Source organism: Triturus cristatus, chromosome 6 (assembly GCF_964204655.1).
Source record: "Triturus cristatus chromosome 6, aTriCri1.1, whole genome shotgun sequence".
Classification (NCBI taxonomy): Eukaryota; Metazoa; Chordata; class Amphibia; order Caudata; family Salamandridae; genus Triturus; species Triturus cristatus.
This window is the reverse complement of record NC_140589.1, coordinates 1,350,300,625-1,350,321,708: the sequence shown is the minus strand read 5'-3', so window position 1 is coordinate 1,350,321,708 and position 21,084 is coordinate 1,350,300,625. Positions and strand designations below refer to the sequence as shown.

The following is a 21,084-nucleotide window of genomic DNA, read 5'->3' as shown; positions in this document are numbered from 1 at the left end:
GTGTAAGTTTCCATACAATTAGGGGTTGCCCCTTCCCTTCCATCCATGGGTACCTATCTATCTCAGAATCGCATATTTCCTGACATGGGTTTTCTAAGCTGGTGTTTAACCCTCCTCTACGATACTCATTTTCCTGTGTATCATTAAGGTAAATGGCCCTTCCTGGAACTCCATGTCTGGTGTCCATTTGTTATTAAATAACAGTGCCCCCCACACACCCAGACCCATCCTTGGACCACAGACGGGAGCGAGAGCAGCTCTGTTTGAATCTCGCTATGATCGGTGAAGAGGTACAGTGCTGTGGGATTGGTCTTGTAGGGGGTCATGTTCACGACTACTCTATGGGGTTCTACTCTGTTGGGTTGTATCTTGACCCTAATCCCACATAGGTACAGGTGGAGAAGGCATTTCGCTTTTTGGGGGGTTATCTCTTGGAACAAGTAAAGCCTGTCTGCACATACTGCAAGTGGTTTCAATGAACAGACATAACAAAACCTGGCTGACTTCTGGGCACCCACGCTGGTCATGTGCTGATGCCATGTGTTGTGTAAGAGTGTGCTGTATAGTGCGTGTGGAATACTAGTGTTGGCTCCAATGAAGTTATAAGTGACATGGTAGAGCTTCCTATGCAAGAGCTGTGCAACTGTAAAGGTGGACTCCATTTGTCTAGGCAGGTCTTAGGCACTCTATGGATGCGGCCACACCCATAGTAAACAGAGGGTATACAGTTGTACAATAATACATAACCTTTTGAACATTGTAGGTTTTGGGGATGGATTCAGGACAAATGTCTGTAGTCCTCCGGTGACTGGGGAATTTCTTTACTTTGAAAAGGTTTGAAAGAGTCTGTGATGAAAGTTTGCTAAAACTTCATGGGGTTTTGCTGTGAAAGGTTTTCAGCCATACATCGGAAAGGTGGACCAGCTATACGTCTGAGAGGTGGACACCTGCCTCTCTTCCCTCCACCTTGAGGGCAGTCGGTGTTGCGAAAGTCACTCGGTAGGGTCCTTCAAACTTGGCCTGCTTCCACTTCGTTATAAAAATGCATATATACACTTCCTACCCCAGTTGAAGTGTTTGATACGGTAGCTTGACAGCGGTGCACTTATGAGCTCTGATGGTTGACTTGTTTAGATAGGAACTTAACGGTCTTGGTTAATTCAGAGAGATGTACCTGTAATTCGTTCCCTAGTGCCTGTGAGCTCGCCTCAGCGCTTAATTTTGCCTGTGATTTTGGGATGGGTGTTCCCATCAGTCTATTGGTTTCAATTTGGTATGGTGTAAGATCGTGTTCGCTGCTGGGTATATTCCGTAGTGTGAACAAGGCTAGGGGCGAACACTGGAGCCATTTCTTACTAAGGCTGGCACAGATTTGGCTGAATTTATTTTTTAACAAGCCATTGAGTCTCTCTTGAGTTGATTTGAGAGTGATATGCTGAGGCTAGTTTGTGTGTTATTCCTAAAAAGATGCATATGTGACTGAACATGGACTTGACAAAATGCTTTCCGTTGTCTGATTGGATGACGTCTGGTCCCCCCACCTAGGTATTTCTTCCCTGATGAAGGATGTTGCCCCAGCCTTGGCATTGCAGTGTATACAAGGGCAGGCTCTGATCCGCCTGGAGTACGGGCAGACCACTGCAATTAGGTATTGATGATTGGTCTATCGATCGATCATATCGATACGTCGATGTGTAGTGCCTTAAAGGGCCCCCTCGGTCTGGGGAAAGCCGATGACACAACCTTGAGGGTAGGTTTGGGTGAGTACAGTTGGCAGACGGTGCATCCGTTTAAATACATGGTTACTGCTCTGGTAAGGTTACAGATAAACCATTCACTCTTGATCTCTTAATTTTTGCTTTATGTTGTCTTTTGCTGTGTGTGTGTGTTGATAGATGCAATTGAGATAAAGCTATGTCAACCAAGCTCTGCGGCATGACAGGTTTTCCTGTGGGTGTGTCAGTATATAAGGTTATGTGCAGTCTGTATGCAGCCCCGAGATAACCATTGCTGTCTTTCAACGGACAATGCTGATCTCTATAACTCCCTCAAGTATAACCCTTCTGTCTCTGTATACAGATTGTCTTGTGGTAGTTCTGTTTCTAGTGCCTACTGTAAAGGGAAAAGTGTGTCTCTTTGATCATCCAGCAAACCGCCCTTTTCGTAATTTGTTCTGCTAGTGCATTTCCCCAAGATACAAAGTCTTTGCCCCCAGTATGAGCGGCACACTTTACCATGTCCACACATTCAGGCAGGGTCATTGCGTCGATCAATGACTCTAGGAGGTCCCTGTGGGCAACGGGGTGCCATCTGATTTCTGAAACACTCACCTTCTTCAACTTCCTATGCCACAGTGCACCGTAGTGGTGATATAAGCTAAATCAAACTAGATGGTTACCGTTTTTCCCACGCTTTGGGTGAGAGCTTCAATTAATGCTGTCAACTACGCCGCTTGCACTGAGAGGTGGGGAAGGAAAGTTAGCTGCACTGTTAATTGCTGTGTCTCTAAGGGTTTGTGGCTATGAGCCATTACTACCGCAGGCCCCGTATGTCCTATACCCATTTCTTGGTCTATTCTAGAGGACCCATCAATGAAAAATGCCTCACAATCTAAGATGGGGTCCTCCTCTGCCTGGCTAATCCCCTTAGGGGTGTATGTTGCACAGTTATGGATCTCCTTCCAATCCTGAACCCCATGGGCTGGGAAAGTGGCTGGGATCACTAGGTGGCACCGGACTATTTTCAGAGAAGGACGGAAGAGCATTAGTTCATAACCTGAAACCCGTTGAGTAGTCTGTGTGCTCTTGCTATTTTGGATGACTGCAAATGCTGACTGCTCTGCTTACAGCATCAGCGGAGCCCCCACCACAATGGAGGTGCTTTCATCTAGGACTAAAGCCACTTCAGCTGGTGCCTGCTCCCATGGGAAATTACCTTGCATGACTGAGTCCAGAAGCCCACTGTAGTACACAAAGGGTTTGTACCCCAGGGTGTACTTTTGTGTTAGGATGGCTGACGTGACTCACCCATTGCTGTGGCTGAGTAAGAAGAATTCCTTCTTATAACTGGGCGTTCAGAACACAGGGAAGTGCCTTATTTCTGTTCTGAGCTTGGTGAAGGCTTTGTGTATATCCGGCGTCCATGCTAGTTCCTCGTGGCTGGTCTTTGTCTTTTTCATGGCTTTGAGTATGGGGGCAATAAGCGCACTGTAGTCAAAGACCCACTGCTGAACATAGTTGCATAAAGAAGCAAGAAAAAGGGATCTGCCCTAATCCCCCTAGAAAACATCTGGGCTTAAATAATGTACAAAGAATAAAAGGGGATGTCCAGGGATAAATATACACAGACAACTATTGCAAAGAGACAAACAAATTAGTCTCATGCATGGGATCCAAGTCTCCACCATAACAATTGTCAACTACTAGACCAACTCACGAGGGCATCCTCAATTCTTTTAACATATCTATTCTTTTATTTTAGATATGGTTATCTGCATAATTATCAAACTTACACAAAGCAACAGACAATATACACATCAACACAAAATCAGGACCATACTTTGTTTAGACTTTTTGGTAATACCCATCCATTTTGACCTAGTTGCATACAGATGCAAATATTGCAACAATCCAGGGGGAGGTAATCCTTTTTACACACTACCTAAACATGGAGATATACCCTCTCTATTCTCTATAGCCGGGTCCGCTGGCTCAGTGGACTAATGTTTCTACTGCAGGGGCCTGTGTTCGACCTCATGGTCACAGGTTCAAATCCCGGTGGGTCCACTCAGCCTTTCATCCATCTGAGTTCGATAAAATGAGTACCATTGAGTTGGGTAACAACAAACATCTGTTATTCAGCGCCAAGATACCCGTAGTGGTGAACGTGCGCTTTACAAATACATATGTTATGTCTATATCGATCGCTTGTATAGCGTGTAACAAAATTATTCAAAAATCAAAGTTCATTTTGATAGATTCTTCCTCTTCATATGTCGACGCGTTTCCGCCCACTGAGTCAGGCCTCCTCAGGACAAGGGTAACACAATTCAACACAAAAGATCCCTACAAAACAACATAACACAATTTAAAAAGACTTAAACACTTTGTTCACATATTGAACAAGATGCCATGTCACACCCATGCATTGTCACATACACATGCAGGGGAAAAGAATCAGGCATATAGTGACCACCACAGAGAGATATAGTCCAATAAAAAACCAAGTAAAGGAGATAATACATCCATTAAAAACCATCACGTGTGCCTATATAAAGGGATGTCACTTTCCAACAACGACCATCACCTTTGCAAAAACGATGCTTCGTGACAGTTCTCTACCATGGGTGAATCCACATGCAAAGCTTGCCCAGTTCTACAGTCCACATACTACTGCACACACGTACTTAAGTAGAGCAAAGCCAGCTTCAATTCATCGGACCCGGCCACCACCGTGCCTCTAAACCTGCTGAGATAAGATCATATCTCTTGGTGAGTAACCTCACCACCAAAGAAGAAACGACAACCCCTATACCCACTAAGTCAATCCCTGTAGATGTCACTTACATCTCTCCAGTCGCTTAATCTCTTGAGACACAATATCTGTAAACTGGAACCGAAGTTCCAACTACTGCCTTAGTACGGGAACAGGCACACAACTCACTGTAGGGAAGACAAAAATCAACAACCCCCATAGGTTTATCACTCGTTCGCCCTACGGGTGGAACTAGTAGCCTCAAAGCGGCGGCGTGTCACCAAGCCCCCCACACACAGCATTGCTCTTACCTAAACACACAGCATTCCTCTTACCTACAGGGTTCCTCGACGTGGTCTCCGCTCTGATTCCCGAGACCCACGTTTTAGCCGCGGGTAAACAAGCCCCTGCGTGGCCAACCACAGCAGGGAGCAATCTACTCTTCCCGCTGACCCAGACGTGTGTGCAGAAAAGCCGCGCATGCATAGCTATGTTCAATCTGCACCAGAACACGCCCATATTCTCCAAACACAAGGGAGTAAAAACAAATATCTAGTATTCAAGTATGGATGGGGGAAGTCTCTAAAGAGAGCATCTACTAATCTAAAAACCGGGCTAAACTATGGGGCATATTACCAAGGGCCCTATCGCCGCTTTAGCGGCACTTTTTGCCGCCAAAGCGGCGATATTTTTATTGCCCTATCAGCAAGCTGTCGCTAACAGCAGTTAGCAACAACTTTCTGATGAAAGCAACCGGTTTGGGTGCCGCTTTGCATGTCAGCGATATTTATCGCTAATGACATGCAAAGTATGCGTTCCCTACCTACAGACCTGATAAACAGCCGCTAACAGGCCTATCGCGTATTATCAAGGAGGCCCTGGCCCCGGTTAGCGACATAAAAAGTTGCGCTAACCGGGGTCATCGCCGGTTTTTTAACACCTGCTAATTTCATGACTTAGCAATATCTAACATGGGGGGGGGGATGGATTATGCTGATACGACCACATGGTCGTATCAGCAAGGTCTTCCCCCTTCCCCATGCAACATCGCTGGTTTTGTCGCGATGTTGGCCCTTCCCTCCCGCTATCGCTGGAATATATATCACTATAGCGCTAATTGTTGCTAATACAGCGTTAGCGTGGCGATATATTCTAGCGATAGCTGGCGATGAAAAATTCTGCGTTAAGCGCGCTCTACGATATTTTTCGCAGTTTCTTGCTAATATGGCCCTATATTATTCCAACAAAGTTGTTCATGAAACCCCCGGCTAAAACAATAGAAATTACCAAACTCACCCAAATGTCACCGACGGACGTTCAAAATCACTCTCAGAGTACTCTACAAATGCACCCTGTGAATATACGTCCTCTTCTTACGGAGACCCAGGGGAAACCAGTACACCTCATACCATGCCCCAACATGGACAGTCAATATCACAGAAAGCAGGAGGCAACCAGGAGCCCACCAGAATTAACATATTCAGAGGCATATAAGAGCTACATGGCATATCCATCGCTTGGGGTGCAAAACCTACACTGCACTCCACAACAAAAGTGTATATATATAGGAAAAAAAATGAATACATGTATTATCAGGACCAACATAATAAATCAAATCAAATCTCCTGTGGTGGTCAACAACATACACAGAGGTAGACATTTTTAGGTATTCAAAACCACATACCTGCCCGCACACCTACAGCCTCCGATGTTCTGGGGTCGAAGGGAGAGAGCTCCTGCAGACCCACTACACCCCTTCATGCAGTCTCTAGCATTCTAAAAAGTACATTTATCTCTGTTCAAGTCTCAGAACACAATACATCTCTACATACATCAATGATTACACCAAGGCCCACATTTCGTCATGTTCATTCAACCCCTGTGTAGCTGTCCTATACTTTTCGATCATGCCTGCTTCCAATCTATCTAACTTGGTCGGTAGATTAGTTCCAAACACATTAGTCACTACCAGCAGCACTGACCATTGTATTTCATTTTTCATTTTCATTATGTTTTGTTTTTTTATAATGTTGTACTAGAGGTGCACCCTGTACTCTACATCTTATTCTCAATTTATGTTGGAGGATGCAGGTTTTTACAGTTTGTGTAGTCTGTCCTACATAGAACAACTCACACGGGCACTTCAGACAATAGACAACATTCTTTGTGTTACAATTAAAAAAAATCTTTTGATGATGTTCTTTATCATTGATCTTAATAGATTTGGAATCTGTTGTCATTTGGCACGCAGCACAATTGTGACATTTAAAATGTCCAACTACAGGAGGAAGACTAAGCATGCTTCTCAAATCTTTCTTTATCTCGCCTGGCCGCATTGCTCTCACTACTTGCTGACGGCCTTTCCGAAACGCAAACATTGGCTGTGGGATATCCAGATGTCTTATTAATCTCCAGTTCCTTTGTTTAATCATTTTTACTTTGTTAGCTTTCGGATTGTACGTCAGCACACATGTAAGCGGATTAGCCTCAGGGTGTGTTTTCGGAGTCAAAAGATTCTCTCCAGGTTTAAACCATGCTCTTTTGATCGCATTTTTAACCAATTTTGACAGATAACCAAATAATCCCGTTTGTTGGTACAGTTTCTGCGGATCCAGAGAAACTGCCCATAAGGCAAGTTCTCCTTCAGGCTCCTGGGGTGAACACTGGTGAAGTGTAAAAGGGTATTTCTGTCTGTCGGCTTAGTGTATAAGCTCACTTCCAATACGCCCTCATTGTCAATAATCCAGACATCTAAAAAAATGCAACCTTCCTTTACTATATGATATTGTAAAGTTAAGATCGGGAGCAAAGCACTTAGCCAATTATGGAATAGTTGTAAAGTCTCAATCACCATACCATACCACACCATCATGATATCGTCTATATAACGAAACCACTTTTCTATGTGTCTCTGGAAAGGGTTATCAGGACTGTATACCCACTTATTTTCAAAGAAATCCATCACCAGATTGGCTATTTCCAGTGCGAAGCAGCACCCCATCGCCATGCCTTGAATTTGCAAAAACAAACTATCTTTAAAGGTAAAGAAATTATTCTTTAAACAGAGCGTGGCCAATGCTGTAATAAACTCTGTGGGTACTGCGTGGGGGTGTTGTCTCTGGTTCAGAGTATCTCTCAGTACGATCAGTGCCTTGTCCTGCGGAATATTGGTGTATAACGCTTCGATGTCGAAAGACACCAATAGCTGTTCCTCCGCTTTAAAAGGCACATTTTTAATCTTAGTAATCAAATCCATTGAGCCCCTTATAAAGGACTGTGTCTCTACTACAAATGGTCTTAAAAAGGTACCAACATATTTCGCCAGCGGTTCCAGAATTTACCCACACGCTGCTATAATTGGTCTACCAGGAGGGTTCTCAAGATTGTTGTGAATCGTTGGTAATATATAGATCGTGGGCATTTTTTCAGATGTCTAGGTAAGAAATTCATATTCCTGTTTGCAAATCCAACCCTCATCTAAAGCCTGTTTCGTCAGATTCTCTATTTCTGCTTTTAATCGTACTGTAGGGTTGTCATCTATTCTCCTATAGTGTGTGTTATTATCTTTCTGTCTCATAACCTCCGCATCAATCCCCCCACCCTTATCAGCCGGTTTAATAACTACAAGGGGATTTTTTGCCAATTCGGAAAGTGCTACTGCTAGGTCCCTGGAACAGTTGTGCTTAAAATACCTTTTCTTGTCATTCAGGGCATCGATCTCTCTAAGGACCTAGTCCTCAAATGTCAGAATCTCTGTAGGCATAGCTGTACTTTCAGGACCAAAATTTGATTTACATCTTAAACCACTCACATTATCACTCATGTTCTTGCTTTGAGAGTTTTAGGTTTCGGAGAAGAAGGTTTTTAGGCTTACTTTACGCAGGAATTTTAACACTTCTATTTTGGTGTCAACTGGGTCTGGCAATGCCAATGGAACAAATGACAACCGTTTTTGCAAAATACTCATTTCAGTATCCGTCAACTGGTATTTCGACAGATTATAAATCGGAATCCGTTCTAGATCGTTCATTTGGGGAACATTATTGGTGACAGCTATCGTCTGTATGTTTTTTCCTGGTTCTGAAAAATGTTTGTTCTTGGTTTTGGCCCCTCCATTTGGCAATATTTCCTTGCCCCCTTTTGAATTCTTTGCCTAAAAAAGGTTGGGCTCTTGGGTATTGGAAATAGGGTTGGTATTGCCTCAACGGACCCTGATCTGAGTCCGATGAGGTATCTGAAAAAGTAATACATTTATTTCTTGACCGCCCCCTATATTGTAGATTCAGAGAACTAGGATTATTCTTGTAAAAATCTTCTTTCAAGTAAGGGTATACCTGTTCGATGTTAAAGTTTTTTTATATTCCTCGCTAATTTAGTTGTTTTTTGATTTGTGGTGTGTGTTTAAAATTCACCTATTGTCTTTTCCGCAGATTCTAGTAGAGATTTAGTATCCGTGATAGTAACCACTTATCTCTTCTTCGAAAGCCTTAATTTCTTTGAGTTCTTCCTCGTAAATTCTGAGAGCGGTTTCTATTGACAACTCAATCCAGTCTCTGGAACATTTCGTTCCAACTCCACTGAATTTGTGCATATATGTCTTGTCAAAGACAAAGATAACTGGTATATTTTTCACCTGCAATCCAGCAGGAATAGAATTGTTCTTAAAATGTTCAAGAAGTACTTGGGCGTGCAACTGAGTGAGTACATTATTTTTCTTAAACTGTTTAAGTCTCTCAGCTTTGTCTACATTCAAATTGTTGACCAAAGCAGTAGCTTCACTCAACAATGAATGGATCTGCAGTAGTTTGTTCATTTTGTCATCAGAATAACATAACACACTATATGTGGTTCTGTCATACCTCTATTTACTATGGACAAACTCTAGAATATATTCTACCCACAAGGCATATATTCACAACAAAGTGTATAAGGGAAAATCCAACATCCACATAATAGTACTAAAAACGTTTGATTACCCTTTTTCGTTTTTGATAATGGCATAGCCTGAAAGAATCTGCCCGTTCCTGTATGATCTGCTGACCAGCCACTGAGAGTAGTTGGCCCAAATAACTAAAATCCTGTTGTACATACTGCAACTTCCCTTTCTCCACTTTGTATCCTCTCTTGGCGCAGTCAAGAGGACTATTGTGCCCTGGTGACATAGGTCCTCAGAGTGACTGCATATCAAGATATCAACAGTGTGCTGTTCGATAAAGTCCGCAAGATCCTTCCTCAGTATTCTGTTGAAGATACTGGGGGACTCACAGTACCCTTGCAGCAGTCTCTTCTATAGCAGCTGAAGCCCTCTGAAGGTGAGCACAGTCAGGTACTGACTGTTGGGGTGAAGCAAAAGCTAAATATCGCATTTTTGATGTCTATCATGGAAAAATAGCAGGCGTCTACGGGTATGTTTGTCAATATGATGGAGGGGTCTGGCACTGCAGGGAATTATGGGACCATGGTGTCATTGATGGGGCGCAAGTCCTGCACCAGGTGCCAGGTCCCTCCCTTACTCTTTTTGAACAGCACAAATTGGTGTATTACAAAGGGAGACCCCCTTCATTGAGGACCTCCTGATCAATTAGTCCTTGAATTGTTTGTGCTATGCCCTCTTCAGCTTCTTTGGAGAGCGGGTACTAGCATACCCAAGACAGGATAGCCCCTTATTGCAGGGTTATCTTTACTGGTTCTACGGTATTGATTATCCCCACGTCATAGGGTCATTTGGCCCACAGGTGTGGTGGTACTGCTGACAAGTCTTGCTCCTGCAAATACCGCCATGGACAATGGGGCCCTGTTCTGCAGTTCCACCCTAAACATACTTGGGATGGCAAAGAAGATTTCTGATGCCCCAGGACACTCACTGAGCAGCTGGTCATCAGTTACCTCTCATATGCTAAGACCAGGTGTAAAGAAGATGATACAAGCCCACTTTGCAATCCATTGACCTGTGGGCAGCAGTACCCCGTATTTGAGTTGTACCTCAATGGCATCCTAGCAAAATAGCACCTCAATCTGGGGTTCCATATCATGGTGACCCATCGGTGGAATACTTTTGACCCAGCAGTTCTGGCACATTGGCAATTATTGTGAGCATGATGTTAGTGAAGGCTGTCGGATTGGTGGGTATAGCACTTATCAGCCTGTCTGTGTGCTGTGGGTAGGCTAAAGACATGAACATAACCTGAGGGTTGAGCAGGTTACTGGACCATCTTCTGAGAAATTAATGTTCATATTTAGTTTGGCCATTAAGTCTCTATCTAGGAGATTAGTTGACTATGAGGGGTGATATAATAACTGCCCTTTTACGCGGCTGCTTCTCACGTCTATCTCCAGGGGTTTTGTGAAGGGGACCCACATAACCTTGCCTGAGGACCCCTGAGTGTCCATAGAGTCTTTGGATAGGGGAACGTTCCCATCCCTTAATCACAACTTTGTCACCCCTATGTCAATTAGGAAGCTGTACGGTGTGTTATTCACCAATACTGCTAGAGTGTTTTCTTCCTCAGACTGTTAGGTCACTGACAACACAAGGCATGTGAGTGTTGGGGTGTGCGTGTCGCCCACCGGATGCGGGATTAGCCCATATCGACCCCACAGCTTGCCTGGTTCTGGGAGAGGAGGGGGGATTGCAACCTGGTCCCGGCCTTGGAAGTTCTCTGTGCTTACTTCCTCGAACCCTGCTTCTACATGCTAAATCCTTCCTAAATTTTGCAGTGGTACCCCTATCGGTTCCCCTCCTTAGTCCAATCTATTAGTAGGTTTCAGAACGGATGGAAAATGTTTACTGCTTCGTCTCTCGCTATTGTTTCTCTCGGGGTCATCCTGTGATTATGTGCTCAGGCCTGACATCATCCCTCCTTGTCACTAGTACCCAGAGGACTGAGGAATTTTTCCTCACACCCACTAGTTGTCACTGTCCAGAACCGCTATGAATGTCCTGGTCACCAAAGAGTGTTCACCCAGATGAGTTGGAGTGCATGTTCTCCATGCCGCTGAGGTTTGATGTGTTGAACGCGATGGACGTGGAGTTGAGCTTAGGGGAGCTCTAGCACTGGACTGGGGTGATGCTGGGATTGCCTTGGTCTGGTGGTCTGTTGACGACTCTTGTCTCGATCTAGTAGTTATTTGTTCGGTGGGGGGCCCTCTAGCTCCCTTGACTGGTGGATTTGTATAACCTAATGCCGGTATGGCAGGCATCAGAGAGAGCACTTCCATTCCTACATACGGAAGGTAGGGGAAGGCACGGGCGCCTTACTTGCAGGTTGATCCGAATGTGTCATCTTGTGTGTGCGATCATGTTTGCGTCGAAGAGTCCCCCCTCTAGCTAGGAGGACACGTGTGCCTCAATGTGTGTGTGCCATTCGTGGCAATACTTTCTATGTTTTTTAACCTGTGTCGGGAACCTAGTCTGCAAGTGCTTTAATGGTGACTCCATGATAGCTGGGAACTTTTTAAGGGACTGAAACGCTCTAGCTTCTGGGGATCAAGTAATATTAGATCGTTGGGGAATAAATACATGGGTATTACTGGTTATACTACTTCTACGAGTTCAATACTACATATATAGATGCATCAGAATAGACCTTTCAGAAACGAAACATGCATATGAAAGGTCACAACCTGAAAGAAAATGCAATTATTTGTTCAAAATGTGTAAATTCAGCAGAAAAAAAATAGCAGATATGGAAAAATGATTGTAAGAATTAGCTGCGCTTTGATAAGCACACTGAGTCATTAACAAAACACAACATTAAAAAAAAAATGCAGTTGCAACAATTTACCAATACCACAACATCAAGAATGCATCAATTAATAACCATAATGAAGAAGAAGAGGGAATAAACTGACAAAGAAAAAATGCTCACTTTGTCAAAAAATACCTTGGACCACTCCGTAGCGCATGCTACCCTATGACAAGGGGAGTTTTACGGTGTACCCGTGACTAAGTGAATTCGATAGTGTGTCAATATCGGCTCTGGGACAAAAATAACAATTTATGTGGAAACAAGGAACAGCTTGACAACCACAGGCCCTCCGTGGCTGAGCGCAAGCTACACCTAATCTCTAAGGTCCAATGTTCCCTAATGTCCGAATTACACCCTATATCACAACAAGGGGTCATGCATACCATCACACCTAGGGTACAAGCAAATAACACCTCTCACCTCTTTTAGATACCAACACTGTTAAGAAACCAGTAGCAATGAGAAAACCCTTTTCGACTAAAAAATATCAAGGTGCTAGCCCTATATCACACCCAGCAGTCCAAGCTGTAACCCTGTATCAAACCCAGGGACAAGCGTACCATCTATATGACGCACAGTGGCCCAAGTGGTGAGGCCTCGCCCCTATATCCCTATATATCCCTATATATACCCTGCAATATTCCGAAGAACTCCGGAGTTTCGAACCATCGTAGGAATCTTCATTGGCTTAGGATCGGAAGCAGAATCCGCTTTAAAGCCCTGAACTATATGTTCAGAATTAAAGCAGGTACAGCACCAAAATATCTTCAAACTCTTGCCTACCTCTATACGCCCAAGAGAAACCTCCGGTCGCAGACGGCAGCCTGTTTCTGCATACCAAGGTTCAAACGAGCAAGAACAGGTGGCAGATCCTTTGCCTATCTGGGACCCTCCCTTTGGAACACGCTCCCCCCCTGTATCCGAAAGGAAGGAAATTATCTTAGGTTCAGAAAGCTTGTTAAGACCTGGATGTTTGAACAATAAACACTCAACAGCCACCTCCCTCTTTCTGCCCTCAAACTAGCTGTGTCTAGGGGCCGGGAAACCCTTTTTGGGTAGCTGTTGCGCCCTATAAATTGATAAAATAAATAAATAAAATATCACACCCTGGTGACAAGCAAACCATCTGTGTCATGCCTAACGGTCCGAGCGACTAGCAACCCTGGCCTTTTCTAGCGTGCTGACTTTCGAAAAAAGGTGACCCCTGCAGGATCACTTCCGAGGGCACCTTTCGACTACTCAGGTTGAACACATAAATTGGCAATATGTCAGACTTCTGTCAGTGGCAGGGCACTCAGGTTAAATGTTTCACTTCTTCTTAGGACTAAGGATAAGATGTAGTCTCTTACCCACTGACGGAGGCTTCAGGACGAACCTCCACCCCGCGTTTTTAGTCAGACTTTCAGTCAATTGTGGCGTCTCCTCACCTTCCTTGCTGCACAGATGTGAGTTTGTCAGAGAGAGGTCCTTTCCTGTGGCTGCAGTCAGGTTTGAGGCACCAATCTCTCCTGGCTGGCTCTCCAAAATGTTCCTTGAATATGAATTTACCTTAAAAAAAAGACAAGAGGCGTTTGGCAAAACAGGAACAAACGAGTCTGAGGGCTGAATCAAAGTATAATTGTTTTGAGCACCTATTTATTTATATATATATATATATATATATATATATATATATATATATATATATATATATCTCCAATTAAATGCAAAAATCCAGTATGCTCTCAGTAAAGTAAGACAGAATCCCAGAAGTAGTAAGTGGTCTAGTGATTTATTTCACACAACGCGTTTCGGCACGCAGCCTTGTTCACGTGCCGAAACGCGTTGTGTGAAATAAATCACTAGACCATTCACTACTTCTGGGATTCTGTCTTACTTTACTGAGAGCATACTGGATTTTTGCATTTAATTGGATATTGTCGCCGGCTGGCTCCGCCGGAGTGTATGCCAACCTTCAATGGTCCCGGTAATCCAGAAGGAGCAACTTCGCTGTTTGGAATATATATATATATATATATATATATATATATATATATATATATATATATATATATATATATATATATATATATATATATATATATATATCTGATAGAGACGTCTAGCCGCAGATTCCTTAACTCAGAATATCCCCAGGCGTCAGACTGGATCCGGAAATTTTCCCGCAGCAGCACCTCTGCGCGTCAGTTTTTCTTCTTTTCCATGTCCTAGCGCAGATCCTGGAAAACCAGCAGTTCCTTGGCCTTGTTTTTGGGCCTTCTCGACACCCTTGTGGGAACGGTGGGCAATGCCTTCCGGCTTTAAGGCTTGTGAAGCCTGTGCGCGTCGGATGTCTGGCACTGACCTGCACCTCATCTGTATGTGGTGCCTCGGCGTGCACCAATACTCCAAGGATTGCGATGTCTGTCAGAAGATGAAGTCCAAGTCCCTGAGAGTGCGTTGTATGAAACTACTGGCCGCACGGCTGTCGGGTCCACTCTCCCGCTCGGGATCGGGCCCGTTCCAGAGGTCGTTCCCGCGACCGTCGTTCGAAGGCAGGTAAGCACGAGCACAAGCATCAAGCATGGAGGTCATCCTCCCATACGCGTACTGCTGGCGCCTACTCCTCTCGCTCTATGACAGGTAAGGGCACCCGGCAGTCGCTTCCTCTATACCCCCCCTTTCCGGGAGTTGGAGCGACGCATGCTCAAATGGAGGCTCATTCTGAAGCACTCCAGTCTTACTTTAGGTCACCCCCTCTTCCTGGAGCACCTCGGGCCCCAAAGAGGTGGAAGGCACTCATTTCGGGTCATCGCCCGTGGATTCTTCCTATGCACCAGCTGTGTGCATCGACTCCGGTTCCAGAGCCGATATGGGCGCCGACGGGACACTGCCCAATGGGTCCTCCTAGTCACCCGTCCAGCCCACCCCATCAGTCTTCGCATATCCCTGAACGGCTTCCTACGTCGGAGGTGGCACCGGCCCCGACGCCCGGCCCAACGCCCGGCTCGATGCCCGGCTCGATGCCCGGCTTGCCCAAACGTGCATATTTTGCGGTGGCATCGATGTTGGACGGCGTCCAGGTCGAATCCCCTCTGGAGGTCGTCGACGTCCAGGCGACTCCAACGCAGCGTCGATCGATGCCGGTACCGACGTCAACTCTTCCTCCCTAGGTTGAGTTTGTTGCTCCGCCCGACTCTTCAGGCGGCAATAGGTCTCCTACATGGCGTCGGTCGACGCCGGTTCTAGCTATTACGCCTCCTCCTTTACAACATGATGCTTCCCTGGACTTCCCAGATCAAGGGCTCATGGTGCAAGTACCCAGTGTTGCCTGGCCTTCGGGTCAGTCTCCGGCTCCTCCGCTCATAATGTCTACTGGCAGGATTAGTCTTCAACCGTCTCCTACTGACGGTTTGTTATCACCTATGTGGATGGCGACTGAATCTAGTGCTGCCTTCGCGCGCGCTATTCTTGGGGAAGCTGCTGTACTCTGCTTTCAGCCTCCTATGGTGGCTCTACATTCCGATCCTTTATTAGATCTGCTCCATTTGGAGCCTATCGAGGTAGAGCCTTTGCTACCCTTTGGGGACTCTTTATTTGACATCTTGTGTGGTACTTGGTCCAGACCCTCTTCTGGTGACCCTGTTGATCGGGCTATTGCTCGTAGGCACCGCCCTGCTCCGGGTGATTCTCTTTGCCTGTCTCTTCACCCAGCAGCTCAGGGCCTAGTTGTTCAGGCAGCTTTTAATTTACAGTCTTCACCCACATTGCCATGGTTACCTCCTACCCGGGAGTCTAGGTGGCTCGATGATTGTGGTCGCCGGCTGTTCGCCTCTGCCAGCGCAGTCGTCCTGGCTTTAAATACGGCCTGTGTGTTTGCACGCGCATCCTCAGCTCTTTGGGACTCAGTTGCGAACCTTCTCCCTTCTGTTTCAGAAGGGCCACGGACAGAATTGTTTCACCTTCTGCTGCATGGCAGGAGCATGGCACAATTCTCCCTTCGGTCTTCCCTTGATTCAACTAACTCTATGGGACGAGTCCTTGCTCACGCTGTGGCTTTACGCCGCCATGCTTGGCTGCGCGACAGTCGCTTCCCTGATCATATTTGGGATGCCCTCAGAGATCTGTCGTTCAATGGGGTGGATCTTTTTGACCGCCACGTGGATTCGGCGGTCTCCCTTCTCTTTTCCGGGCTGCAGTAAATCTTGGTGCCATATTCTATGCCTCCTTTTACGGCACTCAACCTAATGTACTGGTTAGTTTTAGTGCCGGTTACTGTTCATGGCTGGTTAGCCATTTCTATGTTCGTTCCGTACAGCCGTTCGGCTGTTTCTCTGGTTTTTCCATCCTCTGACTGTGTGCTTAGCCCAAGAGGATACCCCTATCGGGGATTAGCCTTAACCTTTGTGGGTTTTTTGCTGGCATTAGATTTTGCCTTTGCCTTGGTATGCTCCTATGGAGTCTCCCCGTGGGCATCCTGCTGGGTGCCACTTGTTTATTCCTACAGAGATCCTTGTACAGCATTGCTCAATTGCATGTCTGGGTTGATCCGTCTGTGGGGCATCGGAACCTGGCATAGGTTCCATGCTGTGCAGTGTCTATCTCGCACGCCTGGTGGGACACCTTGTTGTCGCAGTTTTTTTGACACCCTATTTGCCGCTGTGCGGCTTGCTTATTGGTGCACCTTGGACGAACAGCCCCTTCTGGGTTTGTCCTCCAAGGTAGTGGATTAGCAGATGTTCTCTGCTGTGCATGGTTATGGCCTTCTTCTGGCCACTTATCCTACAGCAGTTTCCATAATCCCTGCTGTTTCTGTATGGGGCTTTCCATGGTTTTGCTTGGGTTCATGCTGTGCACTCTCAAAGGGGCGTGTTTTCCTTGGAATACTCGCTTCTTGGGGTCCGGGACCTTTACATTTGTCCTCATTTTTTCCACTGTCGTAACTAGTTTTTTTCTTCTACTCTGTCTTGCAGGGGACTGTTGTTCCTCTTGGGCAAGGGGCATGGGTTACTTACTGCTTTGGACATTGTCCTACTCAGTTTCCACATGACTGTGAGTAATTTCAGCATACTCTAGACTCTTATTGGGTCACGTTTTCATGGATTTCACGTTTTTCCTCCTGCTCTATATCTGCTCTGTGTTCTTACCAGGCAGATCCGTGCAGGCTCTTTTCTTAATGCGGTGTCCATGGTTCTTGGCCTGGTTTGCTTGTTCCGCCAGCTCTTATGTAGTGTCCAGCGTGTTTGGTGCCCCTTTTTGGGCCGTCGCCTTCTTGCTGTTGTGCGCTTCTGGGCTGCTCATGCTCCGCTTCAGGAGGTCCTTGCTTACTTCATGTGGTTCCAGCATCCACATGGTATGCTTAGCTAACTTCTGGTAGGCTTAGGTGCCTACGGCCTTCGCTCTTGTTCGTTGAGGCTTGACTGTTTGTCATCTGCCCTTTTTACAGGTTGTGACACACCGCCTCAGTCCTGGCGTGTCTTGGGCCTTCGTACTACCGGCACCTTATGGCCGCGGATTGGCCTCCTGCCACTGCTGTCACTTGTGTCTTGCTGGTGCAGGTTTCAACAGGGCTCCTTTTCGTGGTTGCACATATTAGACCGCTGTGCGATGTCTGTCATACCAGTTACCATCACGAGGCTTGCTGCAGGCGACACGTTGCTTTGGCAGCTCTCTCTCAAACCCTTGGTTCAGCTCCACTTCTTGCGAAGTCATGACCTTCCTTGTTCCTCCAGCATATCTAGTATATGTTTTCTTCCATGCTGGCACTTGCTGGATAAGGGTCAGCCTCTTGCCACTGCTGCCCCACGTGTCTTTGCAGGTGCAGGTTCTACAGTGCCCTCTTTTCCACTGTTCTGCTTGGTCGACCGGTAATTGATTTTGCTTTCTGTCGCCACCTCGGGTCCTGTGGATCCCTCAAGCCCTTTTTCTAAGTTAGAACCTCTCACCTTGCCACGGGCATCTTGGCTCTGTGCTTTCCTTCTTTCAACCCAGCAATACACAAAGGGGTTTGTGTTCTGTTCTTAACGGCTTCTGGTGCCTTTGCCTCCCAGTGTTTTCTGCTCTCTTTAAAGCTTCATGGTCTGGCGGTTAACTGTGCTACATTACTATCCTCACTATGGTTTGTCCCAAAGGTTGACAGTGCTATTTTACTCACCTTATGGACGACTAAGTTCTCTCGGGCACTTGGTGGGGTTCAGTCGCAGACCCGCCACCTCCATGGGTATGCTTTGGTATCTATTCTGAGTTGAGAAATCTGCGGCTAAAGGTCTCTATAAGATGAACGAGTTACTTACCTTCGGTAACGATGTATCTGGTAGAGACTTAGTCTAGCCGCAGATTCCTTAATGCCCGCCCGTCCTCCCCGTTCTGCGAGGACCTTTTCAGGTTGAGGCTTTTCTATACTTGCCCTTTTGCAGGGTGATATACTCTCACTCCAACACAGACTGATTTGTTCTGTTTCTCTGCTCCTTCCCGCCCAGTCTCTAAACTTAGGCGGTCTGTTCATAGATCATGTGTTCCTTCCAGTCCTTGGCCTGGATTGTAGTGTGTGAAATCTATTCACGCTTTTTCCCACCATCCCGCTTTCCCCTTCTGCATTGCCTTGTAGTCTTTGCCACCTCGGCGGCCTTTCCTTCTGGTCTATTGGCTATATACATTTATGGATCTTTAATTGGGATTGCAACGTCTCTTTCTGGTGACGTCTTGTGGTAAATTCTCCTTAATCTAGTGTTCCGGACCTGTTCTCCTTTATGGTTTTACTATCAGGATGTGGACTTTCTATCCTCTGCCATGCTGTTTTTCCACATCCTTGTCTCCCTTTAACGTTGATTGAGCCTTCGCTCTTGCGGGGTGTCAGAGCACTGCTGTGTCTCACCTGTCAATTTCTTCTATTTTTTCATCATTTTTGCACACTGTTCCCATATACTCACAGTTTTTTGGTGATGGCTCCATGTTCTGACACGGAAACGTTTCTCAGACGAAAACTGACATCAGCGTGCCGGGAGGGGCATATATGGCTCCGCTGACGTCATGTCCGTGAACGACATCAGGGCGGAGCCGGGCGGCGCCACCACGGCACGCTGAGGTGCTGGTGCGGAAAAGTTTCCAGATCCAGTCTGACACCTGGGGATATTCTGAGTTAAGGAATCTGCGGCTAGACTAAGTCTCTACCAGATACATCGTTACCGAAGGTAAGTAACTCATTCTTCTTGGAGCATCATAAAACAATTCATATATCTTGTTTAGAGAGAGGAACGTGGGCCTAGTCATGGAGCCATAAAATACTCCCACCTGATGACAAATGCAGGTGGGTCTGAACCTTGCGTGGGCACAATGAGGGTTAGTGGGTAACACGTCCAGATGTCTGGCATGAGGAGCACATGATCACAGCATGTGCTGTGTGCTGAATGGCTGAATGTTCTTAACTTCATATGGCATCTAACTTTATGATGTTTTGGTAATAAGCACCCCTCTGGCCATGTGCGTGTTATTGGGGCCAATCTCCCCGTACCATTGTGGTGTCACTGCCTATCCATGGGACTAGTCTGCGTTTTTCCTGTTTGTGTGTTTGTTCTGCTGGTTACGTGCCACCCCACCTGTGTTCTGTCAATCAGTTGCCTCAGGCCTAGGTCGCAGGGCTTGCCTGACCACGTATTTCTGACTCAGGTTGATGGAGAATTCATCTCGGGTGATTTTAACAACAGTGATTCAATTTAGTTTTTATGCACATGTGTATCATTGTGACGTTATACCTTCTATTGATGTCTAATGTCTTTGTACTTATTTAAGAATAAATGTGCTGCCTTATTTGTCATATGATTTTGCATATTGTCTTAGTATGTGATGTATTTTTTAAAGATTGGATGTTGATTCTTTGTTTTTTATTTTATTCTTTTGTTTTTGTATGCTTTTATGGCACCTGTCGAATAAACTAATATGTATGAGACATTGCTGCTTAGGTGGTAAGTAGTATTTCTAACCCCTATATAGAGATTTATATATCTATAGTGGTTAGAAATACGACAAACCATATGTGTACATTACGGCAAGCACGTTAATTGCTTAATGATGTGTACTCCACTGAATAAGGGTATTTTGGGGAGCTTTCCCAGTCTGTGGGGGAAATCACATATACTCTACTATATATTGCAGATACAAGTAAGCCCAAATGTAATGTATGTTAAATAATGCCATGTCTCAAACTTGGTTTAAAAATTGAACTGTAACATATAATGACTTTGTGATATATGAATTGTAATGCAACTATTATTTTCTCTTTCATATATGTGTAAAATGTACAGACTGGACCCCAATAAGGTGTTATCTGGTGTGGGAAACTTGATTGGTGGTGCTGTTGGAGGAACTGTATTGAAAGAAAAGTAAGGCAAAAGAATTTGTATTTACAAAAAGAAGTAAATATGCATAAATTACTGTGAAAGACTGAAGTGGTTTATAATAAAAACAAAGACTGTTTATTCCACCATATTATATTACTTCTTTTTAATATGTTTTCTGTAGGAATGGTGAATTATACTATTGGATCCTTATATGTAGCAAATACTTTGTTTTTTACTTTCCTCCAAGTTTCAAACACCGCTCCTACTTATCCCCTCACCTCCCATCTCCATTCCTCTCCCTTGCAGGCCTCCATCCCTACATTGGAAGCCATTCAAAGGAAATTGCAAATTGCATCCTGCTTAAGAATATTCATTAAGCAAGTCAATTTGCGACTCTAATACAAATAGGTAATTTGCGATATGACCCATTAATATATAGTTTGTATTCACCCGCCTAACAGACACCTATGCTTTGTCTCACTCCCACTCGCACACATCCCCTGTATTCACAAGAGCAGAACAGGAGATTCTTCGTTCTCATACACCAC

At 45.3% G+C, this 21,084-nt stretch overlaps 1 protein-coding gene across 1 annotated transcript in view; it reads left to right on the top strand.

Moving 5' to 3' along the window:
* The window catches only part of LOC146821407 (uncharacterized), a 1,203,178-nt gene that overhangs the window by 506,191 nt on the left and 675,903 nt on the right, over nucleotides 1-21,084 (top strand). The window contains exon 33 of the mRNA XM_085609844.1: nucleotides 20,501-20,578. Within this exon, the coding sequence (XP_085465970.1) occupies nucleotides 20,501-20,578 (78 nt within the window). The remainder of the gene's footprint in view (nucleotides 1-20,500; nucleotides 20,579-21,084) is intronic.